General features: G+C 38.1%; 1 protein-coding gene across 1 annotated transcript in view; it reads right to left on the bottom strand.

Annotated features, from left to right (window-relative positions):
- Positions 1–584: 584 nt before the first annotated feature.
- The window catches only part of RANBP3L (RAN binding protein 3 like), a 30,150-nt gene continuing 18,272 nt past the window's right edge, over positions 585–12,462 (bottom strand). Inside the window, 6 exon segments of the mRNA XM_062018914.1 lie at positions 585–667; positions 4,830–5,022; positions 8,656–8,798; positions 9,398–9,518; positions 10,429–10,553; positions 11,672–11,771. Coding sequence (XP_061874898.1) covers positions 585–667; positions 4,830–5,022; positions 8,656–8,798; positions 9,398–9,518; positions 10,429–10,553; positions 11,672–11,771 — 765 coding nt within the window.

The raw sequence follows: 12,462 nt of genomic DNA, 5'->3' as shown, positions 1-12,462 counted from the left end.
TCTCTTTCCTGATATGTTTGCATTTAAAGCCAGAGAGTTGTCTTTTCATCTCTGCATTAGCTGTTACCAATGTCTGCTGGAAAGAATACAGAAACCTGGACTCCAGCAAAGAAGTTAAGCATTAGCTTTTCCTCAGTTTTAATCACTATCATGTGTGTTAGATTTATTACCTGGAATCTTCAACAAGTGCTAAGAATTTCTATTAAATTGACAAGAAATGTCAAAGGTAGCAGTTTTTCAGGACTTCCTGTGGTGTTCCTGAACAGTAATTCCTTTAAAAACCTTAAAAGTATTTAACTTGAAATTTTAAAAAGCTCTAGTAACATTTTAAGTCTTGACAACCACTAGCAAATGACAGAGTCCTGATGAGGCCAACATGACAGGTACATGTATAGTGGATTAGAAACGTTTCCAAAATAAAACAAAGGTTATACTTCTGTGATAGGATACTGTCCAGCTTTCAACACCAATAGCCTGCAAAATTCATATAAGTCTTGGTGGACCCCTGTGGGACATAGTATGTCCTCCCACACTATGGTTTCCTCTTAAGGTCTATGGCTAGGTACAGAGAGACTTCTTGGGATTTACCTAGTCCTAGCATCCAGCACCTTTGAATTCACTCTAATGTCCTCTCAAAGAAAATTCCATGCCAGGAAAGAGAGGACACCTCCATCAAAAGAGTGAGTCCCTCAGTCAGAAGACTTAAGAGTATTACTGGTGAGATGCAGTATAAGAAATAACGAACTTAACATTTCTTTGCCTAGTGACACTGTCATACTTGTCACTCGTGTACTTTTCCAGCTTCTCTGATCCCCCTCAGGGACAGAAAGAAACAACTTCCTGCAAAACCAGAAAAGGGCAAAGGATGGGAATCGTAGGAGCCATCCTACCTACGTTCTCATGCTATATGGCTACTACAGCTGGCATTCCATATTCCCCTGTGAAACAAATGCCTTAGTGTCTCAAGGAATAAGTTACTTCTAAATACTAATGGGGCTACAAGCACTTCAAGGACCATGACTTCAGTGGTCATGATGGACCTGTTTCTAAATATAAACAAAACACATTCCTTTGAAGCAAGGACAGAATCTTCTCATGGCTATGAAGAAAGCACAGAAAAATATCTTAAAAGCATCAGAAGCAAAGAGTAACATTTTTTTGAGACATTTTAGTCACCTATGGGTCTAAGTAGTGACTTCTGGTAACCTGCTACCAATGGCAAATTTAGGTGTTTGGGCATCCATGTTCTTGCAGGATGATTTTTTGAGCCTGACACAGGTATCTTGTTTGCTTGTGCTGATAGTGTAAAGGGATGGGCATCCTGCTAGGGTTGCAGTGTCAGTGTTAAGGAACTGGCTATGCAATAACTACACGTGGAATTTATGGCTATCAGCAGTGCAACTCAGTACTCTCACAGGCTGAATTTCTAACTGCTTCTAGTCAGGTGATTAAAAAAAAGGAGTCAGAAGACTTTGCTCTGATGCCTGACACAGGTCTGCCAACACCCTAAATTGATAGCCTAGATCTATTAGCAAAGCTGGAGGAGGTAATGGCAACAGTTTGACATTGTTACTTGTTGGAGAACATGCCCCAGACTCTGACCTATACCATGCCAAGTCCTATTTCTCCACAGGTGTCACATAAAACTTGTTGCCTACCAGGAGACCCTGCTCCAGTACTAGGCTGTTCTATATGCCTAGCTAAGGGGACTCCTCTGTTCTGTTTGTTGGACCAAATCTACCACACGTCAAAGAATGTTAAGGTTTACAAGTACAAGAAGAGGAAAAGAAAAGGGGAGGTCATGCAACCGAGGCCAATGGCATTTCCCTTAAAAAGGAGCACTCTTGGCCCAATCATGCACACATTGTCATATCAGCATTTTTCATTGTTTTATTTGTTAAATCAGTGATAAAAATTTTCACATGTGTAATAAAGAATTCTGCTGATCTGTCCTCAGCCAAATATGACAAAGAGAATATGGCAAAGTGAATTAACAAGAAAGAAATGGAAGAGGAGATTTGCTTGACTCCCATCAGCCTAGAAGTTTGCTGTCTAGTCTAAATTAATCTCTTCAGCTCACTTTGTAATCAGTGGGAATACTTCCTAGAGACTTATTGATCCAATCCACTGTTAAAATCTGTTTAAAGATGATTTGTTCTGTTTCTCTTCATTTACATTCACAGAGCAATATGTTGATAAAAATATCCAAGCTGTAACTGGTTAAATATAATCTGATAAAAATATGAGGCACAGCAACTTATTCTTTTTGTGCTTCATGAAATTAATATCTATACTTGAAAATAAAGCAATTCAATTAAAATTTATAAAATTCTGGAATTATACCGAGTTTGGAAAATGGTAGAAATATCTCTACTAACTTACACAGTTCTCTACTACAGTGTCCTTATACAGCATTAGCATCCTCTGGATGTTATAGTAGAGATTTCTGTGTAAAAAAATTCTTTTTAAAATGTCTTGCAAACATATAGAATCATTTTAATGTTTGTAATGCTTCACATATATATTTGGTTTCTTCTTCAGTCTCTGGCACTAAAAATAATTCTTATCTGGTTTTTCACGTCTTTTACGATGTCATGGAAAATACAGCATAATCTAGGGAACTGTGTCAGTTCAGTTTAAAAGGAAGGAAAGTGCCTATATTAAGAAAAGAAAGATCTCTTTTGAGATAAACAGGTAGAATGGAATGAAATGAAGCAGGAATCATACTTTCCAATTGTACTTGTACAGTTCACTGAGAACTTATGCTTCTTTACACTTACATAGTCTTAAGGAGAGGTCATCTCTGAAACTGCGTTACATCAATAAAAATTACTTATGCACACACGTCCTTCAACAAAAATGGAAAGTTTAACCAAATGCTCTTAAGTATACAGAATCTGATCTCTTGCATACAAATGGACATTTCTATGCTAATATTTAAAAGTGACCTCATCTTGTTCAAAACCCATGAGGTATATTTTTCTTCCTGTTTTGGAAATGGGAGTTCCAGGGACCAGCATGTAAGCTGTGAATGTCTGCATGGTAAGTCAGGCTTGGATACCACTAACTGAAATACATGCAAAGTTAAAACCTCGTGACTCTGAGAATATTAGATGAAATTAAGATAAGTAGGAAATGCTAAAACTCATTGAAAAAGCACTTGAAGTGGATTGTTACAACTGCCTTCAGTAACTAAACATAAATGAAGGACAGATGATTAAATTAAAAGGTCAAGAAAAAAACCAGCATCTGACACATATCTCAGAACCCCTTTGCTGGCTGCCATCTGGATATTTTTATCAGAACTCTCTACAAATCAAAATAAATATTTAACTTGTAAATCTGTGCTTCTACACTGCTTTGATATTCTTCCTCTCCTTTCCCCGCCCCCCCCTCCCCGCCTTCCCCACCCCCCCCAAAAGAACAAAGAGTTCTTATCACCAATAATCCTGGAAAGGAATCAAGAGTTTTCAAGTTACCAGAAACTCTTTGTAAAGTCAATAGAGACTATTTAGGAATTAAAGGGGGAATGTTTGATTATCTGGAAGTGATCCAGGGTGTACTCAGAGCTAACAGTTTTTCTATTTCCTAAACAGAAAAAGGTATTTGTTTGAAAATGCAGTATAAGAACCTCATGTGTTGTTTAGAGCACTGAATGCTACTGAAATGTAGTTAAACAACAAATGATAATGGGAACAAGCACTGAAAACTGCAATCTATTTGCCTAGAGAGGAAAAGAGACTTGTTTCCTTAAGGAAACAGTCATAGCTGTTACTCACACATTTGATTCTTGTTGAACAGTTACTAAACGAAAAGTTTATAATACAAGGACAGTATCTTAGTTGCAGAGTGAAGCTAATGCTATGAGCAACAACTAAAACATGCCTGCTGTAGTCCTATTTGAAAATCTAATGTAGTTGGCAGCTCCTGTATCCACTGTAGCAGTTTGGCACAAGCAAGTGAATTCACCCCAGAAGTATGACTTATCTTTTGCTAAAGTAGAAGAGCTTTTAAGTCTGACAGCTGTTTCTGCCTTCCTTTCTGTAAATGTGACTCTAGCCTTGCTGTCAGCTCCATTAACAGAGCAGAATTAAGTCAGAAACATGCCTCTTACATCTTGTTTTAGTTGCATTTTTCCTTTGCACTTTTGTTATGTTGAAGAAAGCTGGCAAGTCAGCATGTAAATCTTGACCTGCAAATTTCCTAGTGAGGTAGATATTTTAAATTAACTTCTGCATAATAATATATATTTTATGTGTATATATATATATTCTGCATAATAATATCTTAGCAAACACATTATGCTTAAAGCCACTGGTAATTACCTAAGTGCCTAGAAAATGTTTCATACGAGGAAAGACTGCAGGAACTGGGACTGTTTAGTCTGGAGAAGAGGAGATTGAGGGGTGATCTTATTAACATTTATAAATATCTAAAGGGTGAGTGTCAGGAGGTTGGGACATCCCTGTTTTCTATAGTAGACAGTAACAGGACAAGGGGTAATGGGATGAAGCTGGAACACAAAAAGTTCCACTTAAACATAAGAAAAAACTATTTCACCATGAGTTTGAGGGAGCCCTGGCACAGGCTGCCCAGAGGGGTTGTGGAGTCTCCTTCCTTGGAGGTCTTCAAGACCCACCTGGACATGTTCCTATGCGACCTGATCTAGGTGAACCTGCTTTTGCAGGGAGTTGGACTAGACGATCTCTAAAGGTCCCTTCCAACCCCTACCATTCTATGATTCTATGAAAAAAGTACATTTTTCATTGCTTAGCCTGAAAAAATACCCTGGAAAGCATTACAGCATTCCCAGGAACATTTCTGCTTACCAGATCCACTGTTGCTCACTGGAGTTATTTTTTCACCATCTTCATCATCACTATCACAGTTCAATGGCTGAAAAGCTACTTCTGACTCTGTGTCAATTTGACTAGTGTCTGGCTCTCGCTCAGCAAAGCTTCGCAATGCCACAAGCCGGTGATGTATTGCTGCATACAGGTATCCAGTGTCTTTTGAGCTTGCCTGCAGATCAAAAAAATGCACGAAGTTCAAACAAACTGAGAAAAATCTCTATTCTTCACAAAGATGAGAAATTTTTAAAAGTAACAAAAGAGATACATTTTGTCCTTTTCAATCAAAACAATCCACTTAAGAATCAAACTTAATAATTAATTTCAGGAAACAAATTTAAGTACAAATAATGTTACATTTCTGAAAGTGGACTGAGTTTTACAGTAGGTATCTATTATTTTCTCTATAATTACAAAAACCATAAGCTTAAATATTAGTATTTTGCCTGAAGAATGGCTCAGTTTGCACTGAATACTTGACATTACAGATATTTCCTGAATATGATTCTAGGAGTAAGGAAGCACTGAAATGTTATTATGTATATTGCATTTTGGTTTACAGAATAAATAATAAAAAATAATTCTGCTTCTATTGTTGAACAGAAGATGAGCATCATCAAGAAGGGTATTGAGAACTAGACAAGGTGGCATTTTGCCAGTACATAAAACTTTTGAGCAGCCATGACCTAAGTACTGTTTTCTGTTTTGGTCATCACATCTCAAGGACATAATACAGTTTAAGAAGCTGAAGAGGAGGGCAGCAAAAACAACTGAGGGTATGGTGCAGCTTCTTACGAAGAACTGAGACTTTTCAGTCTGAAGAGAAGGATGAGAAGGGGATATAAGTAAGGTTTTAAAAATGATAAAAGTGGTGATAAACTGAGTATGCAATAGCTATTCATCAGACCACACAATAAATGCACTAGAGTACACTTAATGAAAGTAGTAGAGGACCAGCATAAATATATTTCTTCAGAGTCAGTAAGACCTAGAATTTGCTGCCTCAGGAAGGAGTGGGGATAAACAGCATAAACTAGAAAGAGCAGGCCAAAAATATTGTAATAAAAGTTTAAAAAGGAATTATAAAAATTCATAGACAATCATTTCATAAAATAGATAGCAAAGTAATCAAGGAGGGGTGCATGCTCTCTTATCTCTAATACAGCTCTTTTGGGTGATGGGGGTTGATGAGGTGAACAGACTTTACAAAGTGCCCATGCTTACCTGTGCTTTCTAAAAGCACTGCATTTAGGCACTGTAAGAAGATGAAGCACATCATCTACCAGAAGGTAACCTAACACATATGGTCTTCTGTAGCCCAGTTCTCAACTTCTGTGCATCTTGTGGAGTAATTTCTTTCTGTATCTCTTGGCAATAGGAAGAAATATGTCTTGTTTGGATTGCAATGACACAATTTGGTGTGTACACGTGATAAAGCTATGCAAATTGGGAAGGAGCAGCAGATCAAGAATTCCTTGAATTGAAGAAGGTCTAGAAGCATCATAGCATAGAAGCATCATTTAGCTAGAAAACTGCAAGAACACACTTGTACCTCTTAGGTATTTGAAATATTCGCTTTATGAACCTGTTAACCTTGCAGAAATACAAGCCTTACAAAATTGCTAAACTTGTAGAGTCACTGCACAACATCTAACTCCTAGTGTTATCTGGCAAGAACAGAACTTATATTGGACCAATCTGAATGAGACAAATGAGTAAACAACCACTCAAGCCTGGTGAAAGTTTGGTTTGATCCTGTCCTGTGTTTTGGACAAATACCAGGAAGCCAAAGGTGAAAAATACACTGTGAGGAAGACAAAGATCTTCATCCTCAATGACTCCCAGTTGCCCACAGCTCTGGGAGGACCCCACACCAGAAGGGGTGATTGTTGCAGACCCCATGCCAGAAGGAGTGAGTGTTGTGGACCCCAACCCGGAAGAAGGAGAGAGGAGCTGCAGCCCTCAGGATGAATGCACATCAGAGTGGCCAGTGCAGGGTTGCCCAGTGTGTGAGGGACCCCATGCTGGAGCAGGGAAAGCTGGCAAGAAGCACATCTGCCCTGAGGCAAGACAAGCAGCAGGACCCATTGGGAAAGGACTGACTGAAACCCCCGTTCCCTATACCCCTGCACCACTCGGGGCAGGAGAAGGTGAAGACACCAGGATCAAGTGCCTGAGCCTCAGAAGAGGGGAGGGCTGGGGGGAAAGGAATCTTAAAGGGGCTGGTTGCACTTTTCATCATTTGCCCTACTCTATATTGCTTTTGGTTGGGTATTTCTGTTTGTTAAGTTTTTTGTTCCCCATTTTCTTCCCCAGGTTGACTAGTCCTGTCTGTTTTGCCTGGGACCATAAGTGGTGAGGAGCCCTCCCTGCCCTTACAGAGTTCCAAAGGCTCTTGGTACTTTTCTCTTCCCCCTCTGGTCAGGAGGAGGAGGAATGAACAAGTGGGTAATAATGGTTCTTTGTTCCTGACTGGGCCTAAACCATGTCAGTACCACAAGACCAAGTTAGTGGTATCTTGTGGACAATCTCTTTGGCAGTTAGTATCATATAACTCTTCTCCCTCACTCACGAGAACCCCTTTGGATAATATCCCTGAACCAAATGTATCACTCATTTATGTGACAGGGAAAAAACAAATTTAAATGTCAGTTAAAAATGCCTGCTGGTACCTTGGAGGCGTGGGCTTCACTGACTACTACATCAGCCTGATTCACCTACGAAGGCTTTGGTGATGCCTGCTGGGCATCTCACGCATCGACTGATTTGCCTTCCACGTGCAAGAGTCTCACAATGTTAGTTTGGCTTGACGCCAGCTATAGGGGTGGATACCATCTGCTTCAGCAATGACTGTAGATGCAGCTTCCTGACACATTTGTCGCACAGAAAAAGCTGGCATCTACCTTGTTTTCCTAATACATGGGAGTTTTTACTGTTCAGAAGTGCCACGACATAATTTAAGGAATGTTTACATCTACATACATTAGAAAAAGTATGCAGCACATCTCGAAATCTAGGACATTTCACAATCTCACATACAGACCTGTAGTGCAGCACAGTCACAGTTAAGTGACAGTACTTTCATATACAGTGCACGGTGCTTTGCTTCTGCATCACACATGACACTTCCTGGAAGTGGTGATTTGCTTTTCTTGCCCAGGATGCTGAACCCTGCCCAGACAGGTCTACTCGGGAAACCAGAGACATCTTTACACTCACGTGGATGCTCTTACTTCCGAACACCAGATATACATGCCATTTATTGCAAATAGGTCTACCACATTTTCATCTGCAGCTTACCAGCCCTCACTAGAGAAAACAAGGATTACTCAAGACTATTGTCTTACATCAGGCAACATTGCATAATTTACATTCTCAACTGAGAAATGGAGGTCCTGGATGGATTACTGCAAGCATTGTGTTGAGAACCATGGCAGAAAGCTGCTGCCTTGTACCTGAGTAACTTATGAATATGTAACTACCTGTGTAGAAATTCTTACAGTGTTGCTTCTGTAAGAAAGAGCAATTGATGCATATGATTGGAATTATACCCATTCCATCAGTGGTATGTCAACTAGATTCTGGAAATTTCTGTCCTAAGGCCATATCCCATCTTCACATCATTTTTTAAAACTACCAGGAGACAGAACTTGTAACTCATTTCATAATAAAAAGCCATATAACAGCTAAGCTAAGCATAATCTTACAGAACATAAAGGGCCATTTGCTAAAACCAAAGCCCCAGCAAATTTTCAGAATCCTAGGTGAAATAGGGACTTGGGTGAGGGTTTTACCTATTGTTTACCTGAATGAGGAATACTTGAATAGAGTGGTCCTCTTGGTCTGTTGCAGTGAAGCACAGGCTCTTTCTGTTTGCTCTTTTTATAACCATTTGATCCCAGAGACGGGTGTTGAGAATGAGTCTCAAGCTGCCTTGATTTCGCATAACTAAAATAAGAAGGTTTATATGATTAGTCATTGGAATCATCTTCATTTTTACTGCAGCATTTTTCTCTAGCACTTTTATACTATGAATCTTTCCATGAATCACTCTTTTTAATTTAGTCTAAAACCTGCCATAGTGCAATTTTTTGTCTTAATTATTTTTTAAAATAACAAAATGTATTTGTTTCTTTCAGTGCATCTGGCATACAAAGCAAATAAACTGCTGATACTGTGCAATGCAGTACAAAGAAATTACAGCAGAGTAAAAACGTTCCAGAAGTGACTTGCAACTGTGCTCCTGGAAAAGCAAATCAACAAACAGCTGTCTGACTTGTGACTGAGCTAAAGATACATTGCAGTAGAAACTCACAGAATCTAGTAACATATGCAAGAGCGAGCGTACAAACAGGGAAAAACAGCCAGTGTCTCAGTCTGTAACACAGTTTACTTGACCAGGCAATGTTAAAGAGATTCTCAGCAATCAGACTTAGATCAAACTAGCTGCTCAGTTTAAAATCTTCTGAAATAAACTCACTGTAGTCAGCAACTCTACAAGTTATTTAGCATTTTGTGTATGTGTTACTTCCTTATATAATTCTTACTTAGCCTTGACTGCAGCATTCCATATTTATTACTCGAAGTGTCATTAAGCCTCAAGGAACCTCTGCCTTTTTCAATCCAGGTTAAAGAAAGCTTATTAAATACAAAGAGCTTGCAGTTGATCTGAAAGAGAAATACATGATGGAAATTGCCAGCCAATGTTAACTTTATTGGTTCTAAAACTTGATACAGCTTTTAGTACATCCATTATGTACGTATACAAGGATAGATATATCACTTAAAACCTGTGAGATTATTAGGATCTGTGCCCAATAGTCTGTGAGCCATGGAAAACCTTCAGCATGAAAGCCACTTTTTCAGTTATTGAATCTTATGTTAACTCTCCATCTGTGATATCCACTAGCACAGCTAAATTTGTTGCAAGTGTTCTACAGTCTCACTCCCTCACTCATTAGAAACACTGTGTAGCCTCGGATACCAGAACTACAACTACAAGACGACTACTCTGGGAGAGTAAAACTTTCACACTTTTTCAGGAGACAGAAGATTTAATCTAATGTAACTTTCAATATTATGATTTAAAAAATACTATCATTGCTATTTTCTGAGAAAACATTTTGATGATGAAGACTAGCAAGACATGCCCTGCCAAGTCAGAAAGATAATTGATATTTTGGATGAATTATAAAACTAATTACTTTGACAGCACATCCCCTTTTTTACAAAAAACAGCTTTGTCATTAAGAAACCTTTACTCAAATCACTTCCAATTTTGAGGATTTTCCAATTAGTTACTGCTGTAGATGTATACTTTGTAGACACTTATAAAATACAACTGTAGAATGAAGTTCTGAAGCAGCCACTGAAAGGGCCTATAAAATTAACAAATACAATATGAAAAAGAAAATATCAGCCTACAGAAAAAAAATGGGTTAGCAGAGGTGTAGCTCAAAAATGTAAAAATTTAAAATAGAAACTGAAGTTATTTTCAGATTGCTGCAATCTATAAAAGATCTAGATATTCTTTTCAATAACAAAACTGCTCACCATTAAGGTTTTACGAAATACATACCTGTAATACATTGTGTTCTGCTTCTTCTCCAGTTATAACTTCAACTTTATCTAACAGAATTTTCTCCACTGGATCAGAAATACAAGCAGCTGCTGGTTCAATTAGTGTTGCATTCCTCAACCAATCTGTTTCAGCAGAGGGGAAAATAAAAGGGAATCCTTTCTGTACAGGGAATATTTTAAGGACAACAACACTGTGACCTCAGTAATCCCTGTGTTGTCTGATATTATTTAGTGTTATTAATAAGTTTTTTGCCAACATAGGAAATTGAAGAGAAAATTTAAAGGGCTGCAATACTGCAAAATGTCTCACCTGTTTAGGCTCATTTTAAACAGGGCTCTCTGCAGTCACAGAGACCTACTCCAAAGGACAACTTGAAAAAAAAAAAGCCCTAAATAATTAGAAGTTGATTTTCCAAATGAAACTGGTCTGTCATGTTACTGTGCAGGTTAATAAATAAGGAAATACATATGTCACAGTATGCAGAAAGTAATACATATATATGTATACACACACACACACACTAGGAATGTTTGACTGGAACAGAAAAGGACAAGATTTGAAAGGAACAACATTGTTCCAAATTTTTGTGTATTTGCTTAATCTATGTATGTTTTCCACAGGCTTTAAATTTTGGTTTTTAACTTGTAACAATGTTCATACATAGCAAGAGGATCCAATACATCCATTAATAAAGAGGAGTGCAAAATTTGGCAAGAAGGCTCAAGATAGGAACCTACTTGGGATTCCCTCACAGCCTAGATTTACATGGTTTGCCTAGTAGAAAAGCTCACACCAGAGTCACAATCCCTGAAATCCCTCCGTGTAGAAGTTTCAGTCCTACAAATATGGTAAAAAATAGGATATGAATATGACAAATTAATTTATATGAGCAGCCACAAAATCCAAGCAGCACACAGCTTAAAGTTCTAGTTTAAAAATGGAGTCCAAAAGGCATTCACTCCTTTTTCTTTTAAGTAATAAATAGCAACAATAATCTGTAAAACTCTATCCTTTCCTGAATAACTTAGACTCATTCTGAAGTTAGTCCATTTGAAGTGTCATAAACCACACTATAGCTGCTTTCTGCATACAGATTTTGGCATGTACTACAAGTGTACTAATGACTGAGTGACTTCAGAATAGACAGAAATTATTTACCACCACTCATTTGACATCCTCTACAATACAGCACAAGAGACAATAATAAAGCTAACTGTACTTGCTTGCTGAGTATTCTTACTTGTTTGCGCATTGACATGAAAAGATTCTATGTCTATTGGTGTCAGTTTGTCTTTGTAGGAATCAGACTCATTACATGGCTTGAGATGCTTTTCAGGTCTCTAGAAAAAAAAAAGCCAGAACAGGGGAAATAATGATTCCTATTGAAATAAAATGGCTATGTTACTTCACCTTAAACAGAACACTGAGTCATTTAATGCATGTAAGACTCATGATTAGCAACTGTAGTATCTTAAGATCAAAAATTGACCCAGATGATACAATTTCAGTCTCAAGTGGAAGCAATTTTATCACCATAAAACCAATACTTTTCTTCCATCAAGAAAAATGATCTCTCTCTGCATCCTGGACTAGGATTTAAAGCCAGTGAAGTACTTAGATGTTTAAATACCAGTTAATTCCCAGTTTAAGCACTTAAGCCCCACACGAGTAGTTTAAAACTCCCCGACTTCACAAACTTAACCTCAGAGGCATTAAAAATTTCCATGACCTCCAGTTTTTGCAGATAAGTTCTTAATAATGCCTTAATAAATGCTTCTGACAATGCTCAGTGGCTCAGCTCCTAACTAACTAAATCCTGGTCAGAAGTCGGAACCCAGGCCTACGATTGCCAAGTTTTTCCAGTAGCAGCTATGAAATTCCATTTTAATTGATGTAGCCCTCAGTTTGGAAACTACCTTTTTGTCTGAGTTTCCTTCAGGACTTGATCCATTAGGCTGTCTCACAGCGACCACAATATAGTTTAACGTGGACACTATATAGGGTGGGTATTCAATTTTCCTCTCATACTAA

Source organism: Colius striatus, chromosome Z (assembly GCF_028858725.1).
Source record: "Colius striatus isolate bColStr4 chromosome Z, bColStr4.1.hap1, whole genome shotgun sequence".
Lineage (NCBI taxonomy): Eukaryota > Metazoa > Chordata > Aves > Coliiformes > Coliidae > Colius > Colius striatus.
This window is presented reverse-complemented; position numbering and strand designations above follow the sequence as displayed.